This window comes from Pogona vitticeps, chromosome 2, assembly GCF_051106095.1.
Source record: "Pogona vitticeps strain Pit_001003342236 chromosome 2, PviZW2.1, whole genome shotgun sequence".
NCBI lineage: Eukaryota > Metazoa > Chordata > Lepidosauria > Squamata > Agamidae > Pogona > Pogona vitticeps.
The window spans coordinates 158,274,429-158,299,350 of record NC_135784.1 but is presented as its reverse complement, the minus strand read 5'-3'; the positions used below and the strand labels follow the sequence as shown (position 1 = coordinate 158,299,350).

Below are 24,922 nucleotides of genomic sequence, written 5' to 3'. Positions count from 1 at the left end.
GGGCCCAACAAACAACTCAGTTGTCTCAGGCACTGAGGTGGAACTAATGACAAATTGCTGAGGGTTGTATTTGTAATGGAGGAAGAATGGTGTCTGATGAGCACAGCTGTGGCAGTGCCAGGAAATGTTCTGTACAATAAATAAGCCACCTCTGAGTAATTAATCTCAGAGACAAGATAACCCATTAAATGCACTTGAAACGTATAAATGTATGGCAGGGTCAACTTAAGAGCAAACCCTGCCCCTCCTCTTCCTCCTCCTAGCATCACGAATTCTTTGACAGCAGCAGGACAAATCCTGCAAGGTACTCGTGGCGCAGTGGTTAAAACGCTGTACTGCAGCTAAAACTGTGCTCACGACCTGGGGTTCAAATCCCAGGTAGCCGGCTCAAGGTTGACTCAGCCTTCCATCCTTCCGAGGTCGGTAAAATGAGTACCCAGCTTGCTGGGGGGGCAATGTGTAGCCTGTGTAATTAAAAATTGTAAACCGCCCGGAGAGTGCTTGTAGCGCTATGGGGCGGTATATAAGTCCAATAAATAAATAAATAAAATAAAATACTAGTTCCCCTCTAATTAGCACTGGTTAGGTTTCACCTAGAATACTGCATCCAGTTCTAGACACCGCAGTTCAGGAAGGATGGTGACAAATTTGTACAAGTTCAGAGGAAGGCAACAAGGATGATCAGGGGACTGGAAACCAAGCCCTAAGAGGGAAGGCTGAAGGAACTGGCCATGTATAGCCCTAAGAAAAGAAGAGAGATGATAGCACTTTTCAAATACAGTGGGGTCTTGACTTGAGAACTTAATCCGTATTGGAAGGTGGTTCTCAAGTCAAAAAGTCTGCAAGTCAAGTCTCCATTGACCTACAGTGCATTGAAAACCAATTAATCCCGTAACAGGCCGCTTTTGTTCCATTTTGGTTTTTTTCTGGTCTGTAAGTCAAATCTCAGTCTGCAAGTCAAACCTAAATTTTGTGGCCAGAGAAGTCTGTAACTCAAAAAGTCTGTAAGTCAAGCCGTCTGTAAGTCAAGGGTCCACTGTACTTGAAAGGCTGTCATACAGAGGAGGTGCAGGATCTGTTCTCAATCAGCCCAGAGAGCAGGACATGTAACAATGGGCTCAAGTTACAGGAAACCAGATTGTGGCTGAATATCAGGAAAAACTTCCTAACTGTTAGAGCAATACGATAATGGAACCAATTATCTCAAGTGGTGGTGAGTGCTCCAACACTGCAGGTATTAAAAAAAATTAGACAACCACCTGACGGATATCCTTTGATATGTATTCCTGCATTATGTAGGGTGTTGGACTTGATGACCTTATAGTTCCTTTCCAACTTCATAATTCTATGAAAACAAGCATTAGAGAATGCCACGATTATTGCTGAAATACTATTCCGTGTTGGTGAGCAATGGCTGAGGGAGTATTTTATGCTAGATAAATCAAACTTTAAAGGAATCCCATGCTTCATTCCTTAAGGCCACAGATTACTAATTTGCAAGATACATGAGGTGATAAAAATTTCCATCCATGCACTCAGATGTTCCCACCAGTTCTGAAATTCTCACTGGCTGCTGGAGCACAACGAAGAATTTCAGAAGGAGATCAGCCTGTGCTTTATCGACTACAGGAATGCCTTTGACTGTGTTGATCATGAAAAGCTGTGGACTGTCCTGAAAGAAATGGGTCTGCCTCAGTACCGGATTGTCCTGATGAGTAACCTGTATTGTGGATAAGAAGCTTCCATTAGGAGAGAATATGGAGAGACACAATGGTTTCCTGTAAGCAAAGTTGTCAGATAGGGGTCCAATTTATTCTCTTAAAGGTTTGATCTGTATGCAGAACATATCATACAGAAAGCTACATTTGATTCAGATGAAGGAGGAGTGAAAATAGGCAGAAGAAATGGCACTAATTTTAAGATATTCGTATGACACTACAGTGGTGCCTCGCTTAACGATTGCCTCATTTAGCGATGAATTCGCATAACGATGGGTTTTTTTAGAAAATAATATGCACCATTTAACGATGTTTCCTATGGGCGATTTTTGCTTAGCGAAGTTTGGGACCATGCTTCACATAGCGAATGCATTTTTAGGTCCCCTGCTTCACATAACGATGTTTGTTTTTTCATTTTAAAAAGTGTCTTAAAATGGTCAAAAACGGTTCTAAATGCTTGGATTCATTAGAGCACCTTCTATTAGAAAAGAAAATCAAGGATAAGGATGTGTCACTGAAGACCATGGTTCCTGCTAAGCTGGGTGCAGGTGCGTGGGCGCACGAATCTGCTCCCCTCCACGCAGCTGTCTTCCTCCTCTGCACAGCGATTGTGTTAAGTTCCAGTTGCGACAGAACCCAGCACGCAGGGGATGGAGTTGTGAGAGAGAGATGCGGAGCCCCGCCCAGAGGGGCTGAACATTAGAGTTTATGTTGCTGAAGACCATGGCAAATATCTTCCACACTACTATATTCTCAATTACTATGTATGGGTGTAAAAGCTAGACAGTGAAGAAGGTTAGAGGGAAAAAATTATTTACAGTATTTGAAATATGATGCTAGAAAAGATCTTTGTGGATACCCTGGACTGCCGGAAAGATAAACATGTGGGTGGGTGCTGGAGCAAATCAAGCCTGTGGAGGCAAAAATGATGAAACTGAGACTATCCTATTTGGGGCACATTTTGAGAAGACAGGATTCTTCTGAAAAAGACAGGAAAAATGGAAAAGGCTGAAGATAGCAGGGAAGATGGATATTCCTTTACTCCATAAAGGCAGCCACAGGACTGAGTTTACGAGAATTGTTGAGGACAGGATATTTTGTTAATAACTCGTTCATAGATCACCATAAGTAGGAGATAATGTGATGGCACATAACAAGAAAATCATGGGCTGTTTGCAAATGTCTATTTCTGCCCAAAGAAATTTATGATTATACCTTTGTGCAATCATAAATTAACACAGTCATGTAAGTTTCACCTCTGAAAATCAGTTGTGAACCCACAGGTTGCTCTGAATTTAACCCAGAGTGATTGGATCACGCATCTGACAATGCCGGATGTACAGAAAAAGAGGCTTCTATACAAACAGTTACAGACATCATGGAAGCAAGCAGGGAAGTCTCTACAGCAACAGGAGCAGGCGAGAGGTCTTGAAACAATGACAACGGCTTCCTAAGAGAGTCTTAGAGAGAAAGAATGAAGCCTGAATGAGGTTGTAAAGAAACACATTATCAAGGCACAGCCTTGCTGCTCTTTGGCCAGATCATTACGGACTTTTAACGGAAAGGTGTTTTCTCAGTGGAAAAGATGAATGTAGAGCCCGATAATCAGATCCAGTTTTTAGGTATCACGGTACACCGGGCAAAGTTATGTGGACTGGTTTCTTTCATAAATAGCATAACTGACTGTTTCCTGTTGGCCAAAAGGACTTAGGATTCCTTCCAGCCTGGAGTTTTTTTTTATGATGGAATGAGTGAAGAAGAAGAAGAAGAAGAAGAAGAAGAAGAAGAAGAAGAAGAAGAAGAAGAAGGAGAAGGAGAAGGAGAGGGAGAGGGAGAGGGAGAAAGGGGAGGCAGGAGAAGAAGATACATGATTGCTGCGACAAGAAGTCTCTGGCCAAGCTGGAAGACAATCGAACAGTATGGACAGGCTACAAGGTTGAATACTTTCAGTGGCCCAGTGGATACTACAGTCACATTGAGTGCCACAGGACAAAGAGCTTACATTTGGGGGGGGGGGATGTGGTACAATGCACTTTTTCTCCCAGCTTGCCAGCTACCAACAGAGAACTGAATTTTAGGTGTGAAGGTAAGGAAGCCTGGAAAATCAAGGGAATCAATGAAGCAAAAAGCAATTGTTGTTTGGGACAAGGAGACTCAGACTCAAGAGTCACATTTATTCACATTCACATGCAGATGCTTCTCAGTTTACTTCTGTTTCCCATGTGATTTTTACTTCTGCAGATTTTGACTGCTCTGCAGCGTTGGGGCCTTAATTCATCCTGATTCTGAGAGAAGCTTCAGTTTTTATAATGGGTTACGCTATTCCTTCTGGGAGATTCTACAACACGTCCCTTATTGTCTTCTTTCATTAATTCACTAGTTTACATTTTTCATTCTGATTTTTCCCATCTGAATTGTCCTAGATCAATTGTCCTGCGCATTCCTCTGAATCTTCAGGAACATGTTCCTTGGAAGAGCAGCTATATGTCTTTTTTTAGTCTTTAGGCCAAACAGTTGGAACATAGTAAGCTTCAACTAGAGGGCTGGTAGAAGGTTAGAGGCAAATATAGTGTTTTATAAAGGGCTAATTGTGGCTGATTATGCATAACTTCATCTGATACTATAATACAGGTTAATCTGCTTTGTACTTTTCATCTCACAATTGCATTGTATTCTGTTGGAAATATATTGATTTTCCTTTGATTTTTTTTATATATCGTGCCTTCATTTTGCAGATCTTATTCCATGTTCATCTGCTGCAATTCAGATAAATCTTCAAATTAATTGCATCTGTGGATAGCCTCAGATCATCTCTGGTTACACATTTCGCCCACCGGGACAAATAAAGGACCTCATTTTCAGAGCTCGTAGCAGCTGCACAGCTGTTGAGTTTTCTGCACAAAAAGGTTCACACTGTCTTAATGAGCTGCAATCAATACTATTAGCTTTCCTAGTGAATCTGCTGTGTTGTGATACATCAAAGTTATAACACAGCTCATCACCGTAGAGCCTGCATTTACTGTGTTGTAATAATTCTCCAGTCCAAGTGCCACTTCACTAAAAACTCAAACAAAAATGAGTTGTATTAGAACCAGGGTTGGGTGGGAATGGGGATATATACCCCACATCAAGATTTTCAAAAAGCATGCACATCTGAAAGTATGGTTTGTTACAAACCAACTCAGACATTTCCTTAGACTGTTGTTCAAACAGTCCTATGGAGGAGTAAATTCCCTTGCAAGTAAATTCCCATGTGCGTTTTTCATAAATTAACCTTTGCACACATTCCTCATTATCTATGCACAACCTACTCATGAACATGAAGACCCTGCATACATTAAACAGTGTGCGTCTTTTGACACTGCACAATACAAGAGTTATATCAGCATGACAACAATTCAGCTGCCATGAATCTGAAGAAGTAGGCTTCTTCAGTCTACTTATGCCAAAGAAAGCCTGTCAACTGTAAGACTCTTTGTTGTTTTTGTCACAACGGACTAACATGGTTACCTTCGTATAAAATTTCAAATGTTATGGTTTCTCCCAACAAATCCAACACAATGTAATTTTATGATATGTTGAAGATTCTCAGTGATCTGTAGCCCTCATAAGAAAACCAGAATTCCTATAGTGTATTCCAGTCACAAGGAATAAACAACAAGAACAGGAACAGGAACCGCCTCTAACTTTCTCTCAAATAAGGGTGTGACTACATTGCAGTGTTCCCCACAGTTTGAGCCAGAGTTGAATGGTTAAATTCAATGTATTTTCTGTGGAATGCAGCTAATTACATATGAGTAAGCCTAGTAATATTTTTAATGGGTATTTGTTGCTTTTTTCTTCAGGTGGCAGGGATTTATTGTTTGGGTTTTTTTGGTTGCAATTCTTTTTACATCGGTTTTTTGTTTTTCCTGGATTGTGTGATGGCCTATATTGTTTCAGAGGAACAGTGGCAGGTGTGTCCTAGGGTGACCTTGATAGTGACGTCTTTACTAGAGCATAGTATGCCAATATAGCCTAGCAGTAACATCCCTCTCAAGTAAGCGCCTCCTGTCTCTGTTCTGAACAACTTTTAAATTATTAATTTATTAAGCTGGTGAAATTTGGCTCTGTGTCAGGTTAGCACTACAGCTTCACAAGTTGTTGCATCAATGCAGCGCTATTCCCCTTGTCAAAATTTTATTTTTAAAAAGAGAGAGAGGTGGGGAAGAGGGTGGCGTTAATGCTAGAGGAGGGTGGGGGGTGACATGTGATTCCAGTGAGATTTGTAGTGATTTCAGATGTGATATGGACTCTTGACCAAAAATGGCTATGTGCAGTTAAACACTTGGTGTGAACGACAGGAGAGATTTAACTATCATAGAAAAGTTTGAATTGACCCAGAACAACTCTGGAGGCCTTCCCATACAGTTGCACTCTAAGCTGGGATTCAAAGAGGGGCAAAGAAGCTGTTTGGACTTACGTCTTAATGCCTTTCGTGAGATTCCAACAGCAATAACAACTATAGAATCATGTTCAGAAACTTCACATAGTAGAATACAGTATCCAGATTGATATTGGTATGCGTTTTATGGGCCATTTAACCATGGTCTTGAAACAGCTGCACTAGCTTCTTGTATATTTCTGAGAATAAATCAAGGTGGTTGTCTCACATGCTGTATATAGCCCTGAATGGTATTGGAATGACTGCCTTCTCCTATGTACATTCATCACCTGAAGGACTGAATGAGAATTTTTGGCCAACCAAGTCTTTGCAGAGAACCCTCTAAGAAGCAGGATTGCAGGGAGCTAGAGATTACTCAGAAAACAGTAGCCAGCAAGTTTCCTCCACATTCCCACCTCATCTGCAAGACTAGCCTCTTCCTAACTAGCGTTCTTGGCCATGACTAGGACAGCCAGGAATTTCCAGTTCATCTCCCCACTATAGAACTGACTTAGGAAAGAGGATAATTCAGCTGCAGGAAGGAGCCTGGGAGGCGGGATGGTGAGGGGGGGAGTGTGATGGTAAAAATAAACAGGAATTCACTCAAAATAACTCAGCATCCAGCATGTCCAAAAAAGGAGGGGGGGTCTAGAAATATTAATGCAGATTTCTCTCTCTCTCTCTCTCTCTCTGTGTGCGTGCGTGTGTGTGTGTGTGTGTGTGTGTGTATTGCAGGATCTCATGAGTGCCCACAGACCACCCAATGGACACAAGAACACCAAACTGAACATGTTTCTCAGGGTAATATCTATATCCAGAGATACGGAATCCCTTTCCTTTGGCTGGGCTGGGGTGTGCGTGCCCATACATAGAAAAGATTGTGAGGGGAGGTATCTGAGACATTAAGAAAGAAAAACAGGAGACAGAGCTTCCCCCTGCAGATCTTGGGGGAGATATTTTTTATTCAGAAAGCAGCTTTCAGAGGATAGGAGGATTCTGGGAACTGTAGTCCAAAAATATAACTTTTCTTAAGCTACTACCACAGGCATCACCTGCTTAGAGATAGCAATTTATCCCTTGGCCCAAATGTTCCATTTCCAGCAACATACCCTCCAGCTCCACATAGTGTACGACTATAGTATATATTAGACTGTATAACAATAACAATAACAATACAATACAATAACAATACAATAACAATAACAACAACAATAATTGCATGCCTTCAAGTAAAGTCCTTTTCAGGGTAAATAGGCACAAAGCACTCAAAAGAGGTTTACCCTTCCCTTCTTCTGAGGGATCCTTGGAACGGTGCAGCTTGCCCATGGTTACATAGGCTGGTTCTTCCCCTAAGAGGCACATTGGCAAATTAAACCCCCAACCTCTGGTTCTGTAGCCAGGCACCTAAACTACTGAGCTGTGAGTTTTGTTTTTACAGTTTTTGCTACCACACAAACTCATCACTTGCATTTCTTGTCCCAGGCACCAAAACTGTCTCAGGCAGCCATGTCCTTTCTTGTCTTCCTGCCCTCAGATGCCATGAAAGTGTGAATGAGACAGAGTACAGGAGGTCCTGCCACAAATACCCACCAGACAACAAGGGTCCAAGGGATAATCAGAAATAACTAAAGCCATGACAAGAATGTCGAGGGCTCTATGAAAGTCTAGCCCAGGCCCTGCATTTCATCAAGAGCATGAAAAACAGAGAGGGTAACATTCCTGTCTACTACTCCCTTTTGGGTGGAAAAGAGAGGTGTTTGGTTTCACCCTGGCTACATCCAATTAGCAGGATGAGCATCATTAAATCACTGCTCCTCCTTCAAGAAGTAGATGACAAACAACGCCTACCAAAGATCAACAGATCATTCCTGCACAACTCTTTTATTGGGAAAAGGGAAGAGTCTTCTCTCACCTCCCTGTTACTTTTCTAAATTACAACTCTCCAAGCCTCCTATCTTGCATGGTGCTGTGGGGATTCTGGGAATTGTAGTTCCATAAAAGCATCATTTCTGAGAGAGGGCTTTTTCAAATCAGACTCCCAGACTGCTTTTGAATACAGTGTTACAGTATGAGCTTACATGGATGGCAGAACGGTTTGACAATGGTGCCAAAACAGGTGAGGCAATGAAGTGATGCTGTACAGACTTCCATAACCTGCTGCCTCTCGAAGTGTTGGAATTCAACTCCCATTCTGGTGAGGGATAATGGGCATGGTAGTCTACACATGTGGAAATCACCCAGGTGTGGAAGGTCTCTACATATACGTATGTATGTTTGTATGTTCAGTCACTCTCCTTACAGCAGGCTACCATTCCTCTCTAGGTATATTTAGACTCTCTAGAGGTAGCCCTCTAAGATCTTCTGTCCCAGAGGAGGGAAGCCTACAGCTCTCAGTCGCTTCCAGTACAGCCAACGAAATCTGAAAGCCTCAGCCACTTTCCTCGGCTGATCAACGCAGCCTGAAGGGAACACTCTGCTCCTTAGCATCACCAGGACAGCAATCTCAAGCTAGAGTTGCTGTGGGATAAAAGAGGCTTTGCTGTCTTCATATATACAACCCAGTTACTCCCAGATTTCAGGATGCAAGAAGTGGAGATGAGGGTGGGGAAAGTGTGTGTGTGACACCTGTGGACACACGTACCTGAGCATCCAAGGAGAGTCCCCAGGCAGACAAGAAACACTGCATGTAGCCCTCAGGGACCAAACATTTGACCACCTTTGTTCTACCTAATCCCTGATGTGATTACTGAATGGACTAAGAAATATACTCTGCACCTGTTCAGAGACTTTTCTTTCTTCACTGAGAGCCAGTTTGTTGTAAATGGTTAGAACACTGGGCAAGCATCAGGGGGACCCAGGTTCAGATCTAGCGCAGGCACTTTGAGGTGCTTAGAGGACAGGTGCTATCTAAATAAGTAGGTAAATCAAGTAAACAAATCCACCATTATTTGGTATGTGCCAAGGTGAATTCCAGGCCTAGGACCAGGAGCCAATCAAACCTTGATAGAACCCTGTACCTCTCACTCTTACCAAGAACACAACCAACGAACTCGAATGACACATAGTCCTCTTGGTAAATAAATGTTAGATAGAACTGGGTGTTTGCCCTGCCCATGTGGGGAATCATAAGGCTGCAGGGGCCTATGGAATCAGATGAGAACACCCCATGAAACAAAAGCTGATCCCATGAGGAGAAAACACCCACTCTTCTGAACAAGCTGCTGTGCTAAACAAAAGAGCTCACAGATCCTAGCACATGAGGTGACAGAGGGAAACCTTCCAGGCTCATCGGTGTCCTGTGCAGAGGAGGGTGAAGGGTATTACTGTACATTTATTTATGCTGAGTGGCTGTTGCTTCTGTGGAGAGTCTCAGACAATCCCCCCAAGGAGGAAGAATGCAGAGAATGTTTTATGGGGATTTGCAGTGAAGAAAAACAACACAACTCATGGTTTCCTTGCATACACACAGATACACCTGTGCACACGCGCGCGCGCACACACACACACACACACACACACACATGCACACACACGCACACGCACGCACAGACACACATTCTCTCCATATGCTTCCACTCACTTAACAAAGCACAGGGAGACCCTCTTGACACCAGCCAAGCTCCTCACTAACACTGGAGCCGAGCTGACAACAAGTGGATATTAAAAAAGGATGAATCGTTATACTGTACTTGCTACCAGAAATTAGAGGCTGAAAAGAGCTAAATGCAAATTGAAGGCAAAATTTGTGAATGTGTTTTATTTTGGTTTTTTTTGGCCCACAAATCCCAGAATTCCCCCAACCGCCATTGCAGAGGCCATGCTGAGTGGGAGATTCTGAGAGCAAAAATAATGTTCTCGAGGACTGCTTGGAGAAAGCCTCTGGTTCCAAGACTGAATGTCAGAAAAGGCACAGAAGTAAAAAAACAAAAACAAAAAATTGTCTATGCTACCCCTGAACGAGATGTTCTTTTGGCCTCTTCATCTGCAGCACCTCCCTAAAGAGTTGCATCAGAATTCAACAGGCTGCGTTTTCTGTCACGCTTTGCCTGGCAGGAATTTGTGTTAAGCAGGCATTGTAAGGAGCTGGTTCACAGCTGTGGGCATAATCTGGAGACAGCATAACACCCCTACTGCCAGAGGCCAAGGCAGTCCTGCCTGCCAGGAAGCCTACGAACGCCACCCTCCTGGAATCTCTCCGTGGGCGCTTGCCTGACTCCGACAGCTGACCAACAAAGGGCTTACACAAGGAGACGGGAACACCAAGGTGCCCTTCTGCCACATTCCTCCCTCCCCATGGCTGCCCAGCTCAGCCTCTGACTCACATTGAACAGGACTGTGGGCACTGGGATTGCCGGGTGCCTCCTCTGAGACAGTCGGTGACTAGCAGGTGTCTTTAACTCTCCACCCACCCACAAAACCCAACCACCTAACAAGGCCCCTTGGCCTAATCAAGTCCACACTCTCATGCCTTTTCTCTGAAATGTGTGACACTACAGAATCTCTGGGTGGATAATGAAATCGCCTCCCCTTCGTGAATATGTGATTGCATCTCTACATCAAGGACATCCTTCAGGTGGCTAGGACATTTTCCACATGGGTGCTGGATTATTTATGGGCACCAATAGCCTGGTGTTCCTTCAACAGTAGAAAGAGCATAAGGACACAGGAGCAGAAGAAGCTGCTTTACACTGAAGCTGATCCTTGGTCCATTCAGCTCAGTATTATCATCTTGGACTGGTGGTGGCCCTCCAGTGGTGCAGGAAGGAAATCTTTCTTGGCCCCACATTGAGATCCATGGCATTCCCTGGTCAGTCTCTCATCCAATCCCTTATAAGACCCAATCCTGTTTTGATCCTAAGAGCAGTGGTGTGCACAAGGCACCATGGTGTTGTATACTCTATAATAAAACTGCTGCTGGGATGGGAAAGACATCCTGTACTCAGCCCTGGGCACAGTGGAGTCCCATTGCTTGGTTGAGCCTAACACACAGCTCATCCAGATCGGGCGATCTGAAACATATTGCTTTGTTATCCCTACACCACTACTATATGCCTTGTAAACGGTACTGTTTGCTCTTTGGCATCCTCACAAACTGAGGTCTTTGTTCCCTGTCAACACAGAGGATGCAAACAGGAACATTTTTTCATAGTGCCCCGTGCCTCCCATTCCTGTCTTCCGCCTCCACCCTATTATTCGCCTTTTTACTTTCCCACTCCCACTGTGCCTACCACTCATCTCTAATCCCTTACAATATTTTGTCAAGTTAGCACCAAGTCCCCTAATTTTTTTTTTACGATCAGTTAAGCATGAAAATGACTCATTCCTTAAAATCTATCAGGCTAGCACTAAACTCAAAACCAAGACGTTTAGCACAAAGTCATTTTATTCTTTGGTGTCTAGCACTGAATTAATAACCAACATTTTATTTTAAAAATGCTTACTGTTCCTGGCAGGAGGCAAGAGTTTGCTCCCAGTCTGGGGGACATGAAATATGATCTGAAGATGCACCCATCAAAGATCCAAAAAAATAAATAAATACTGGTATGTTCAACCACGCTATACAACAACATTGGTTCCACATAACACAAAATGAAGAGTACGGAACACCAATTTAATTCAAGACCAAACTGAATTAAAAGAAATGGAAAATCTCAGGAAAAGACTGGCTGTAACTGGTGTATGCAAAACATAATCTGGATACTGAAGAAAACAGTGATGTGATCCATATAGGACCCAGAATTTAAAGCAGGAGAAATGCCAATTACACCTCTCAGTAAAGTATAAGTAATGATACTTCATGGAGAAATATAATTAAGATTAAACAAACGAAATAAGAATCACAAGTCCTCTTTATCCAACAGAGTTCTCAAGAAATTGTTGATAAAAACAATAAAGAAACAAGCGTTGTAAGGGGTTGTAGTTGATGTTACATGCCGGTTGTCTCAGATTTATGGTGACTCTATGAATGAGTGACCTCCTATATGTCCTGTCATTAACAGCCCTGCTCAGGTCCTGCAAACTCAAGGCGGTGTTTCCCTTTATTTAGTCAATCCATCTCATATTTGATCTTCCTCTTTTCTGCTGCCTTCAGCTTTTCCTGGCATATGGAGAGCAGAAAAAGCTTATCTCACCCTGGATCCCTAGACCAGGGGTCAGGGAACTTTTTTACCTTTTACCCCCTAAAAAAATTATATACTTTGACATTACCCCCTTGAAAGGAAGGAACTCGGTCACACGCGGTCAGTCGAGTGCCGCCACCAAAGTTTCACCGCCCGGGCTGCCGCCGCTGCATGGCAGGGCTGCACTCAGTCCCTGGCCCCACGGGGGTGACTCCCTTTCTCAGCTGGTGGGCGGCTCCTGGGTGGCCATCGAAGAGCAGCAGGTGGCTCACCCTCCGGGGGCACCCGACGCTGCCTCCCACTCTGGTACTGACTCCGGCGGCTGCTCGCTGGGGTGGATGTGGGCCTCGTCGTTGAAGCACCACAACAGCTGCTGCATGAAGGGCAAGAGACTCCTCTAGGCCCAAACGGCCAGCACGGAGGTGCCGCCAAAGGAAGTCACATGGCTGGGCGAATGCCACTGCCGCCCAACGGGCTCTTCTGGGTATGGCCCAGTGCCAGGAGGCTGAGCCTGGCCTGGGCCGCCGTCATGGCCGTGCCTGCCCCCTCCGCCATGATCCACCTCTCCAGACACTGGAAGGAGAGGTTCCTCCTGGCTGGGGTGCTCCAGCCACTCACCCCAGCCTTGCTTTCTGCCATGGCCAGCCCTGCCACTGCCTCGGCTGCCATACTCTGCCGGTCGGGGCCCGTCACCGGCTGCCATCCACCGTGGTTTGGTTGCAGCCGGGCTGGGGAAGGGGGTGGGAAGGGGGCTATTGGACTGCCAGGAACCGCCCTCCAGGCAGAAGAGGAGGAGGAGGAGGGAGGGTGGTTAGGGTTGCGTCCTCATTACCCCCAGGATTTTCATTTTTACCCCATTTGGGGTAATTTACCCCGTTCCCTGACCACTGCCCTAGACTCTTAGAGCTGCCCTCATCTTGATCTCCTATGTCTCCTGGCATCTATTACCAGCATCATTTTGACTGCAACAAAATCCACAACCAGCTACAAATGTTTCCCTTTTACAGGAGGAGCTATAGCCAGAGTTGTGATAGGGCAGAAACCAGAGTGGCTTGCGGTTTCCAGAGCATCTGCTACATTATTTGTTAAAGATAGCTTTACTCAGAATAAATACTGTACTTCACACTACCTGTGCACGTGAAGACCTCTATAAGTTATTATTAGCTATTCTTTACTGTTTTTTTTCCATTGGGGATGTAAAATGTGTTTTTATGGGCTCATTACGAGTTGTATAAACCAGATGAAGCCGGGATTTACAGTATATTTTCTTCCACAATGCAACAAGGATGGGCGTGGGAGTGACAGGAACTGAATGACTGCACACTCCTAACGCATATGTAGTAATAGCAATAATGATGATGATAAGTAAATAATAACATATTATGTATACAGGGCCATATGTGTCATCCCCCGAGCTCTTGACATAAAAATAAAACTTGATTAAAGCTCTAAAGTGTTTTTTTAATGCATAAGGATTTTGTTTGCCTGTTGCATACCTATAGAGTTATTGTGAGCTAGATGGATTTCCCATTTCCAGCTGTCCTATTGATTTTAACTGCCTCTGAATAATTAAATAATCAAGGACAGTGTGCATTTTCAGCAGCCCTAAGCAAAGGGAAAAGAGCGATAGAAGGAAGAACCTTCCCAAGTTACTAGATGGGGGTGTACATTTCATCCACTGGGAAGTCCAGCTTGGAGCATATGTGTATGTGTGTGTGGATGGTGGGGGTGGAGTTGGGCAAGTCAGACCATCCGGGAGCTTGGGTGTCATTGCTCAAATGTCCCATTAACGATTCTACGTGCAGTCAGTGGCTCAAGAAGTGGAACTATAAATATTCATCCTTCCCTCCATTAATTCTATATAGCCTCTCCAGTAATGCCTTTGACAGGGAAGGCTGAGCAAGTGAAAAAAATGAGGGTAAGAACTACAGGGTAAGAAACACATAATGCATTGTGTTGTGGGAAAATGAGCAGAAGTCAAATGTGACATTGGAACTGGCATCTTTTCTCGGAAACCACAGTTGCTTGCACTCCTCAGTGCAAGTGAACTATCACGTATAGATGGAATAAAAAAGGGGAGCATTTACATTCATTTTATGTCAGCCTTTTTTATTTATTTTTCTGCTCCAAAATTGTCTAAAAATTTAACTCCAAAAAAGCTAATCTGTGTTAATCTTTCAGGTGCCGAATGAATCTTGATTGTATGTCTGAAACGACCCTACAGCAGGCATGGATCAACCTTACAAGTAATCTACAGTATTACTTAAGTAATAGATAAGTATGCTATTACCGAGTGACAGGGAGGGTTCGACACAGAACAGATCAAAATGGGCTTATACCAACTTTCCCCAACAGATTGAACTACAAGTCCCATGACCCCAAATGGTGCCGTCAATAGCCATGGGTTCTGTAGTCTAATAAATCTAAAGGTTGACAGGATGGGACACACTGCCTGCAACAACAGCACAGGTATCAGCTGTTGGGGGTAATCTAGGCTGCCTAAGAAGACAAATGGCAGGCAGCCAACACGCTTTCAAGTCATAATAATAGCAAGAATATTTTTTGCAGCGTGTAGTTCATGTTAATTCCAACAGACTTCATGCATACCTTTGAGTAGGAAGCCACTGTTACCCATGGGAAAGAGAACCAGCTGTGCCCACAATGCCATGAAATGAATAACAGTGTATGGCTAGCCACACTGCGGCAAGGCAGCAAGTCCCACAGGAAGGATAGGGCCCAGAGGTTTGTAAAACATCTGAGGAGCAGGGCCAGTATGCCTATTTATAACGTAAAGCACTGGAAACCGTCTCCTGCCCTCCAGATGTCCTGAAACTACATTACCCCTGACAGGTTGTCCATCCTTAGAACCAGACCTCTGTGCATGCATGCTGTCCAGTAATAGGCTGTTATCTGCAGGTCGTTGATGGAGCAGGGGAAGGATGTCTCACTGCCCACTTCAAGGTGAAGCTTACACCCTCGCTCAGTCCATCGCTCAGAAGGGTGAACAGGATTGCAGCGCCAGTCACCTGCAGACTCTCATTCAGGAATGGCCAGACAAACGAACAGACACAACACAGGGAACAGAACCACCCCCAGTCACACAGAAACAGCTCTAAACCTTTGCAGCAATCTGACTTGGAAATGTATTTTTTCTCTCTCTGCTACTATTCACCTTTGTAGGCTGGGGTCTAGGGAGCACTGTAGTTAAAAAAAATTAAATCCAGCCTCTGTGCAGCAGGAACTACCTATTTCAGGTTACCCAGATTAGCACCTATTGCCTTTTTTTCTTCCTTGAATAAAATTATCTCCAGGCTGATTAATATGAGAACGGTCTTTCTCTTTACTTCTGTTTTCCATTTACCAAGAAACTTAGTGGTGCTTCAGCTAAGGATGAAGACAGTTTTGGGTGATGACTGGATTTTGTATTTACAATAATAATAATGGGGAGGAGCACCTACAATCTGTTGTTGTCGTTGTTGTTTTTTATTTTGGTGTCATCTGAAACCAAAACGCCACCTTGTAGAGTCTGATGGGAATGTCTGCGTCCCTGTCCTTTCTCCATTTCATCTTAAGGTTCTGACCAGGCAGGTTTCATGACTTCAACATTCAATCAGCTATTTCTTCTGTCCACCACAAATCCCTAGTTTTTGTCACTTCCTGCCTAATGAAGAGACCTTGGCAGCATCTTGTAACCTTATAAAAGTACAGTATTGCTCTCACCAGCCAGAACAATGACAGAATTCTGATGTAGATGGCCAGGGAAGCAGGCCTGCTGTTCCTCCTCCCTCCACACATAGTTGGCAGTTCCCCACCTCTGCCACATGCAGAGATCAATCAGTACTGTATATGAAAACTCCTCTCTTCGCCAACGTACCAGTATGCTACATTACTGCTATGATTATTACTAGACATAGTTCAGCACTACACTTAAGACAGAATTCTGCTGGATACTTAGTGCATGGATTAAAAAAATATCACAGTGACTAACTGCCAAGGTACCATTCACAGGTTGGTCACATGGCTGATAGCATGCCAACTGTGTTGCTGGCATACACCTGGCATGTGCCTGACATCTGCAATTAGCTATAGCAATATTCATCACTGCTCTTGCATGCACATAAAAGCCCAGTAGTATTTCAATCGCAGAAGTAGGACCAAGCACATCAAAATGTGGGAGTGTCTGATCCCCTCATATGTCACTCCACTACCCATGTGAACAAGCATAAAGGCCCTTATTCAAACAATATCATCTTCTCAGGTAAGATACAGTAACAGGACAAGGAGCAATGCCATCCCCAGAATTATGTAATGGCTTCCCAAAGAACATGTCCCACAGCTGTCCCACTGGTTGCTTCATGAGGAGAATCAAAACACTGCTGTTTCACCAGACCATTAACCTTTCAATTGCTGGGAGCCAAACCTGGATTTTATAAAGAAATTTCATTTGGTTTTAACTATGATATTTCATTGCTTGTGATGGGAACATTCTAAATGGCTGAACTGAATTGTTGTCCACCATTGGGGTAGGGGTGGGGGTGGGGTAATTGTCAAAGTGCAGAGTACAAGTCCAGAAGTGAGTAAAAGATGGTACCAATCGCAATATCTGTCCTAATGCCGTGGAATGTAGAGACAATAGACAAGGAAGAAAAAGGCCACATCATGCATCCATGATGAATTTTAAGTTCTCGAGGAAAAGAAGTCTAATGAGTTTTAAATGTTCAGGGAACTAAGAAGCTGCCCACTGGCTGGTAACAGAACAAATGAAACTGAATTGTGAGGCCCAGTTCTGTAGAGAAGGGATAATACTTATGAGACAGAAGAGAATGCAAGGAAGAGCATCTCTAAGAACTGATTGCTCCTCCTTTAGGGGTAGTCTTAGGAAGGAATGATGGATGACCAGTGGGCCAGATATGGCCTCCAAAGTAATTTTATCTGATTTCTGGCAGTCCTACCAAATATTAATCAAGATATGGTTAAAACAAAGGTTAATCCATGTTTTCAAATGGAAAGAAAGAGAAATCACATTTTAAAGTGATATCTTTATAGATTTTATACACTAGAATCTTTTTTTGTCCAGAAATGGAAAATGTGGTGAGAAAGGACCACACATTAAGTTAATTGTTACTCAACTAAAATATCTTATTAAATTACACATACAAAAAGGGGGACGTTTTTAACATTTACATTAATTTTAAATTGGCATTTAAATGTATGTGATCACACCAAAAGCATACCACCCATGATTTTCACTCCCTACCCGTTGCCCATTTTTGAGCTTCGGAAAAATGAGCTTTGGAAAATGTCTGCATACAGTTTTGACAATGCTGTTTCTCACCCACCCACTCCATGAAAAGCCCTTCTTGTTGCTTTATTTGTCACCCCTGCCCTTTAGAATCTCATAGCTTTACCTCTCCCCCTTTTCTTCAGGGTAGTACTTTATTCCTCATCCTCTCCCCTTCTTCAGCTTATTTTAGGATTCTGCCTCTGGCTGGTTGGTGTAGTCTGAGGACAATTGGACAGATCCATGCTTGTTAGTGATTTGTAACTGATTTATAAAGTAGAGAATGACACTGTGTTCTTAAAAGCTCCCACCCCCACCCCAAATTTGGGTCTTTAGGTCCTATGGAACTGCAGGTGTTTTCTACAACCTTTCTGAAGCCTTCCAGATGTCAAGTCGACTCCAACTTACATTGACCCTTCCCAGCATTTGAAGATGTAAAAAACTGTCTGGTTTCAGTATTATGAACCTTTCATTATTTTAAGAAATGGGATAAGGGTAAGTAAGGATCAGTCACCGCATCTGCTAACCTCACAATGCAACTTTCCAGAGGGCATGGCTGAACTTCACTTTTTCTCTTCAGAGAGCTATTTTGCTTCTTTTATTATTCAATCACTACTATGTAACCTGGAAACAATTTCTGAACCTTGCACAATCTCTTTCCTGATTAGCACTAACACTAGCCTATTACTGTTAATGCAAAAATTTCAGGTAAGTCAATGACATTTTTTCCCCTAAAATCAGATAACTGATTGAAAAACCAATTTCACGATCAATGAGTCAATGTGAGATCCTTCCATGACTGCATAAAGTAACAGAATATTGACCATTGAATTAAATTGCCTATAATAATATTTGTGTGCCATCAAGTCAATTCTGACTTTATGGCAACCCTTTTACAGGGTTTTCTAGTAAAGAGCACTCAAAAGTAATTTACCCTTCCCTTCTTCTGGGAGCAATCTGGAACTGTGCAGCTTGCCCAAGGCAACACACAGTGTGACTCTACAGTGTGAGGAATCGAACTACCAGCCTCTGGCTCCATAACCAAATACCTAACACACTGAGCTAGCCAGCCCATATGTATTAATTAGCAAATGCCCAGCTTAATTGATAACACAATTGATTACAATATGTTAGCATTTATCTCTGTATTTATTTCGTTTTGTTTTGGGCCATAGCATTTCAGAGGTCCACATATTTTAGCCACGTTGTTAGCATCTAACATTCTGTGGTCACTAGCAAATCCAGTATGATTTGATCAAGCTTCTAGTGCTGAAGATACATTTCAATTCAATTCTTTAAAATCCCTCTATGAAGGTGGGATATTGTGCTGCTCTATCCATGATTCAAAGGAACTGGCCCAATATTGCTACACAATATTATGCCTATAATGCTAGGAGGAAAAATGATGCCGGACTTTACATAGCAAAAAGCAGTTTGAATGTTGACAACACCCATGTTAGGAGTCAAGATGGCCCACAGCACCCATTTTCAAATGTTTTGCTATAAACACAATATGGAAGAAATATAGGCTGAATCAGGAATGTATAAGTCGCATAACGAACCTTATAAGGTGGTGTGTGGAGATTTGCTTTGAGTATATGACTTCCTTTAAATGTGCCAGGAATCCCTGGGGGAGCATATAGCTCCTGTTGAGAAAGGCTGGTCTACAGGATACCCTCTTGTGCTCTCTACCATTCACAAAGTGACACAAAAGAAAGGAAAATCCCAGAACCTGACTCCTTCTTCATCAGTTAACCACTTCACACCTAAACACAAACCAATTGTCAGGGCTTTATTTTTTTTTGAGAAGAGTGAATGGTACTGAACACAAGGGGGTATCCTGTAGATCAGCGGTCCCCAACCTTGCACCTCCAGATGTTCTTGGACTACAGTTCCCAGAAGCCTTCACCACCACCTCTGCTGGCCAGGATTTCTGGGAGTTGAAGTCTGAGTTGGAGTTGGAGGCCCAAGGTTGGGGACCACTTCTGTAGATCATCCTGACCGCTGCCATTGGTACCCACATTCAAGCTGCCTTTTGCTATGAAAAGCTTGGCATCCTATTTTCTGCTGGCACAATATTGTGGAGCAATGTTGAGCCATTTCCTTTTTGTTTGTTTCTTTGTTTCTTTCTTTGTTTGTTTGTTTGGCTTTTACCCCACCCATCTAGATTCTAAACGAATCTACTCTGGATGGCTTACAGTCTAAGCAATATAAAACCAAGAATTAAAACAAACAATATCAAAACAAAAAAGATAGATGAGCAAAGTCAAGATGGTAAAATACAAGAAACTAAGTGATGGAAGGGGGGAAGGCCTACTTAAAGAACCAAATCTTCAACTTGATCTTGAAAACTCCCAGCAAGCGTGCCAGACAAATCTCAGGGGGCAAAATGTTCCAGAGGCGAGGGGCCACCATGGAGAAGGCCTGATTTCTAGTTCTCTCCTTCTGGGCCTCTCTTGCGGTCAAGCCCCTCAGCTGCCCGGCCTCACTAGATTGAGTGACATGAGTAGAGCTAGGTAGGAGCAGGTGCTCTGCCTGGTATCGAGGTCCTATATCGTTTAGGGCTTTATATGTAAGCTTTAATACCTTGAAGTTAATGCGGAAACGAATGGGCAACCAGTGTAAGGCTGTCAGAGTGGGGGAAATGTGACAATATTTTTTCACCCCAGTTAATAGTCTAGCGGCCATATTCTCGACCATTTGTAGTTTCCGCATCAATCTCAAGGGCAGCCCCATGGAAAGAGTATTACAGTAGTCTAATCTCAAGATTATGAGTGAATGGATTAGAGTGGTGAACACTCCAACATCAAGATTGGAGTGCAGCTGGGCAATCCGCTGAAGATGTGGATGGGCGGTGCAGACCACAGATGCTACCTGGGACTACATGGTAAGCACTGGGTCAAGATGGACCCCCAAGCTGTGGACCACACACTTTGTGATGAGAGTCACCACCCCCAAAAGAGAAGGAGCTTCCCAAACCACTGATGACCTTCAATGCCCACCCTCAAGACCTCCGTCTTTTCTAGGTTCAGCCTCAGTCCGTTCTTCTGCATCCATTGCAGTACAGCCCCCAGGGTGCAATGGCATCCACTGCTGTTGGAAAAAAGGAGATGTACAGCTGTGTGTCATCATTGTGGATACAGAATACTGCACATCCATGAACAGAAGGTTGTTGTTAGGGTTTGGTTTTTTTTGAAGAATTGAATATCTAGGCTTTTTAAAATGCAAATTTGTGTATAGTGTATATATACAGTACTTAAATTCCAACAGAAATCTGCCCAATACTAGAGGATCGCAGAAGATGAACCCATAATCTGTACTATGGTAGCTGGGAGAGGACAGAAGCAAGAACAGCTGGGCTGTGCCCGCAGTTCCTCCATGCCAAAATATTTTGGTAACGGCTGTTTTTCGATTTCATGGAACTGTGAAGCAAAGGTTTGAGTAAATGCAACACAGACAGCAAAGAAACAGACACACCCTTTAACCTCTCGGGCAGAATGCAGACTAGAGAGAGCGATGTTCCAATTTCCAAACCCTATCCTGGCAACCTGAGGAAGAAAAGCTGTATTGGACCAAAGGTTGTACAGACAAGTTGTGTGACATTTGCAAAAGATGTCCCTTTAACCTTTGAATTTTTTTTTAAGGGAGAGCTGGGCGTTAGCAAAGACTGTCAGTGGAAACCAACGTCAAAACCATCCATACTATGTGAAAGAAAGACAGTGAAGAAAGACAGGGACACAAAAATTAACTTGTTTGAAATGTGATTTTGGAGATGAACCTTACTGATACCACAGACAGTGAGAAAGGCAATAAAAATGGGTGCTCAATCAAGTCAAGCCTGAACTTTTCCTAGAGCAAAAAATGAGTAAACTGCAGCCATCCTATCAAGCACATGGGATAATGCAGACCTCACTGGAAAAGAAAATATTGCTAGGAAAAATTAGAGGGGCAGTAGAAAGAGAGGAAGACCTACTGTGAGACAAATTATTTTTATAAAGGAAGCCACAGCTGTTAGCTTGCAAGACCTGAGCAGAACTTACTGGAAAAGAAAATATTACTAGAAGAGGGGAGTAGGAAGGGAGAACCTAACATGAGATGCTGTTGGTTTGCAAGATCTGAGCAGAGCTCTTAATGATATTACATTTTGGAGGTCATAAATTACTTCAGACTGAGAAGTGCAGCTGATGTCTGGTTGTACTTAATAAATCTGTACACTGGGTCACAATTATTCCCCGTTTTATAGGTGGAAGACTGATGTCTGAGACTCCCAAAGGTATCCCTTTAAAAAAAAATACATCCCTTAAAAAAGTCCGAGACAAGTAGAAGTCTGAGATTTTGAGCCACTGGACCAAACTGCTAGAGTACAAAGTAAAACTCTTCCCTTTCACAAAGGCCTAGTATGTATTTTATTTGGGAAAGAGGGGATACACCAACATCTTCTAATGGCTCCAGAAAAATGAGGAGGAGGAAAGTGTCCTTAACACAATATTATTCTGATTCTGAGATAAGACGGCATAGCCTCTGACCTGCCCTCTTAGGCCACCCACCCCTTGTCTGATATAATGCCAGTTTGGAATGATTTCTAGTGCTCCACTTCTGAGTGCAATACATCACAATCACAGCTATTGTAGACACACTACAAGGCAACAAGTCCAAAAGTGCCAGTCCCCAACAGAAGCAGAGATGGGGAAAATTCCCCTCTTTTTAATTACAATTCTTGGTATTCTTGGCCAGGCCGGTTGGGGGATTTGGGCAGCTGTTGTCCAGAAAGGGAACTCTTCCAAACTCTCCCTAGACACAGCACAGTAAGATGCTGTGCTCAGAAGAATAAGAAACCGCCAGGACCCACCAAAGAAGCTCAGCGAAACTGGTGCAGCTGCCTGTGAAAGAGCTGGGACCTAGAAGCCCATAAACTGCAGTTAAGAGCTTCATGCTATGTGGTACCCTCAGGGTAGGCTTAGAGGGCAGATGTTTCCTAGATCACAACATCCCCAGAGCAACTGAACAGTCATGAGGGAAATCAAACCCTTCAGAGAGTCACTAGAATCCTCTACACACAGAGAGAAGGAGAGGGAGAGGAGAGGGAGAGAGAGGCAGATAATCAGCACTCCTACCTTCAGGGACTCTAGGTCTCCTGGTGATGTTGCTATCCAAGCTTTCCTAATACAGTACATGGACAAAACCTCCAGGATGAGAGAGGTTACTATATCTCCAACCTGCCTTTTTTCGGTCCTGACAGTGCACCACATGCGCTGCTTTCTCTCTGCTCAATATGACATGTTTCTTCTCTAAGAGGCAGAACAAGGATGAAATGCAGGAATTATAGCAAAGCACCACTAGTTTCAGTACCATGCAGTGATTTTGTGCTCATGCTGGATAAGGTCATAATAATTAGCTGGCAAATAGCTGGTAGTTTGACCTTTACTGTCTCCATATAGCACAACAGATATTTTTTGTGACCAAATAGTATTGTGACAGATGCATTTTGCTGCTGGTGGTTTATGGCTGTGTGCTGGGAAAGCAAGAGGAGAATTCATCCCTGGCTCTGTTGTAATCAATAGCAGGCTATGAATGCAGCCCCAGAAAATGGGAGAACTCACGTTCAGTAATGATTAAGCGGCTCAATCAGCAAATGAGTCTGCATTCATATTTGGAAGCTGGTCAGAATTCGACACTTGCTTTCTTTGCTAGGATGCAGGAGGTGGGGCGGAGATGAGGGAATTTTCCAGAAAATGCATGGAAGAAGAAAATATTTCAAAATATACCATCTGGTTTTTCAGTGAAATTTGTAAGAGAGTGTGAGAAGGAAGTGGCGAAAAAGGTAAACGGTTTGTTGAGAAGTACTTAGCAACACAATCATGCAAATTCTTGGCAAGATAGGCTGCAAGTCAACAGCACCCTTCCCACTACAGAAATATTATAAATATTTAGGGTTGGGCTGCAGAGAATGTAATAAGGGCCTCTGTGTGTCTACTTTTTCCACCCTCCAAATAATGTACTTAAAGCACCATAAAATGGAATTTAAAAAAAAACAATAAACACCCACCACAGGATCAGAAGACATAAATTATTACGACCTTTTCTAGAGATCTTCCCCCGCCCCCAAGGAGAAAAAGAAAAGAAAAAGTGATCCCAGTTTCTGTCCATTCAACTATCTTGTTGTTACTCGCCATCAAGTAAATTTTCACCTATGGTATCCCCATGAATTAAGGGCTGCCCAAAGGTCCCAGATGCCCAGTGTGGTGGCAAAGGAAAAGAGGAGCACCTTGTAAATAACGGCCCGGAGTCACAGTTTTTTTTTAAAAGACAAATTATGCATTTCAAATATCTCATTTCAAAAAGGGAAGACAGAAGTGGTGTAAAGTTTGACCTTCTGACACAGGGAAACAGAGAATGCTGGGTTCATTCCTTCTTTCCCACACAAACGCGCACAGCGTAATTCAGCGCTCAAAACGGGCACGCCAACCTCCCGCCGAGATTTTTTGTGACCCTTCTCCTTAACGTGGGGAGGCCGGCAGGCGAGCGAGACTTTCCGCTGCCTCACCAAGGTGCCTCTTGCGGGCGTGCGAGAGGGAGAGCGGGAGAAATCACCTCACCGCCGCACCTCGCGCGCTCCACGCGCACCACCTCTCAGGCCGGCTCTTGTCAACAGAGAGCGATGGAAAACGCGCACGCATGCACACACACACACGGCCATGCAAAGGCATGGAACTCACCAGCTGACCGGCTGAGGTTGGAGCTGCTGGTGCAAAGCCACCGAGAAGCCAAAGAAGCTGCCGTTCTCTCCATATTTGAGGATGGTTTCAGTCACATCCAGATTGAAGGCTGAACACCCCAGGAGAAGAAAGCTGAGGCACAAGAGACAAAAAACGCGCGCCCCGGGCATGCCGGAGAGCTCGCAAGGAGGCACAAGAGGGGGAGACCGGCCTCTGCCAACTCTTCCCTGCCCTTTGGGAAGAGAAACCGTTGCCTGCCTTTGCACACACACGCCCTCTCACTCCCCTCGCGGACTGGCTGCCTGTCCGTGGCGCCGGCGCCAGATTGTAAAAATCCTCAGGCAACCTTGCCTCGCATCGAGTCCTCCTCCTCCCCCCTCCCTCCTCTCTCTCTCTCTCTCTCTCTCTCTCTCTCTCTCTCTCTTCCATTCTGGATTGCAGCGAGGTGGAGCCCAGATTCCAAACAGCAAACACGCCCCCTTCTTACGATCTACTACTAAGCATGACGGAGAATAAACCAGTCGAAGAAAAGCAGGTGCAGAAAAATCCAAAAGGCACAAGCCCAGAGACTGAAGACTACTGTCAGGAAAAAAAAAACGGTGGGAGAAATCTTTTGCAGGTACTGACTCTTGCACAGGACCACATCAGTAACCTGTTTCCTGTGC

The 24,922-nt window shown here is 43.8% G+C and overlaps 1 protein-coding gene across 6 annotated transcripts in view; it reads right to left on the bottom strand.

Moving 5' to 3' along the window:
• ITGA7 (integrin subunit alpha 7) overlaps positions 1-24,582 on the bottom strand; it is a 70,280-nt gene extending 45,698 nt beyond the window's left edge. For all 6 annotated transcript variants that reach the window (XM_072990955.2, XM_020783259.3, XM_020783239.3 and 3 more), the window contains exon 1: positions 24,258-24,582. In XM_072990955.2, coding sequence (XP_072847056.2) covers positions 24,258-24,427 — 170 coding nt within the window. In that variant the 5' untranslated portion in view covers positions 24,428-24,582. The remainder of the gene's footprint in view (positions 1-24,257) is intronic.
• Between the last annotated feature and the right edge of the window lie 340 nt (positions 24,583-24,922).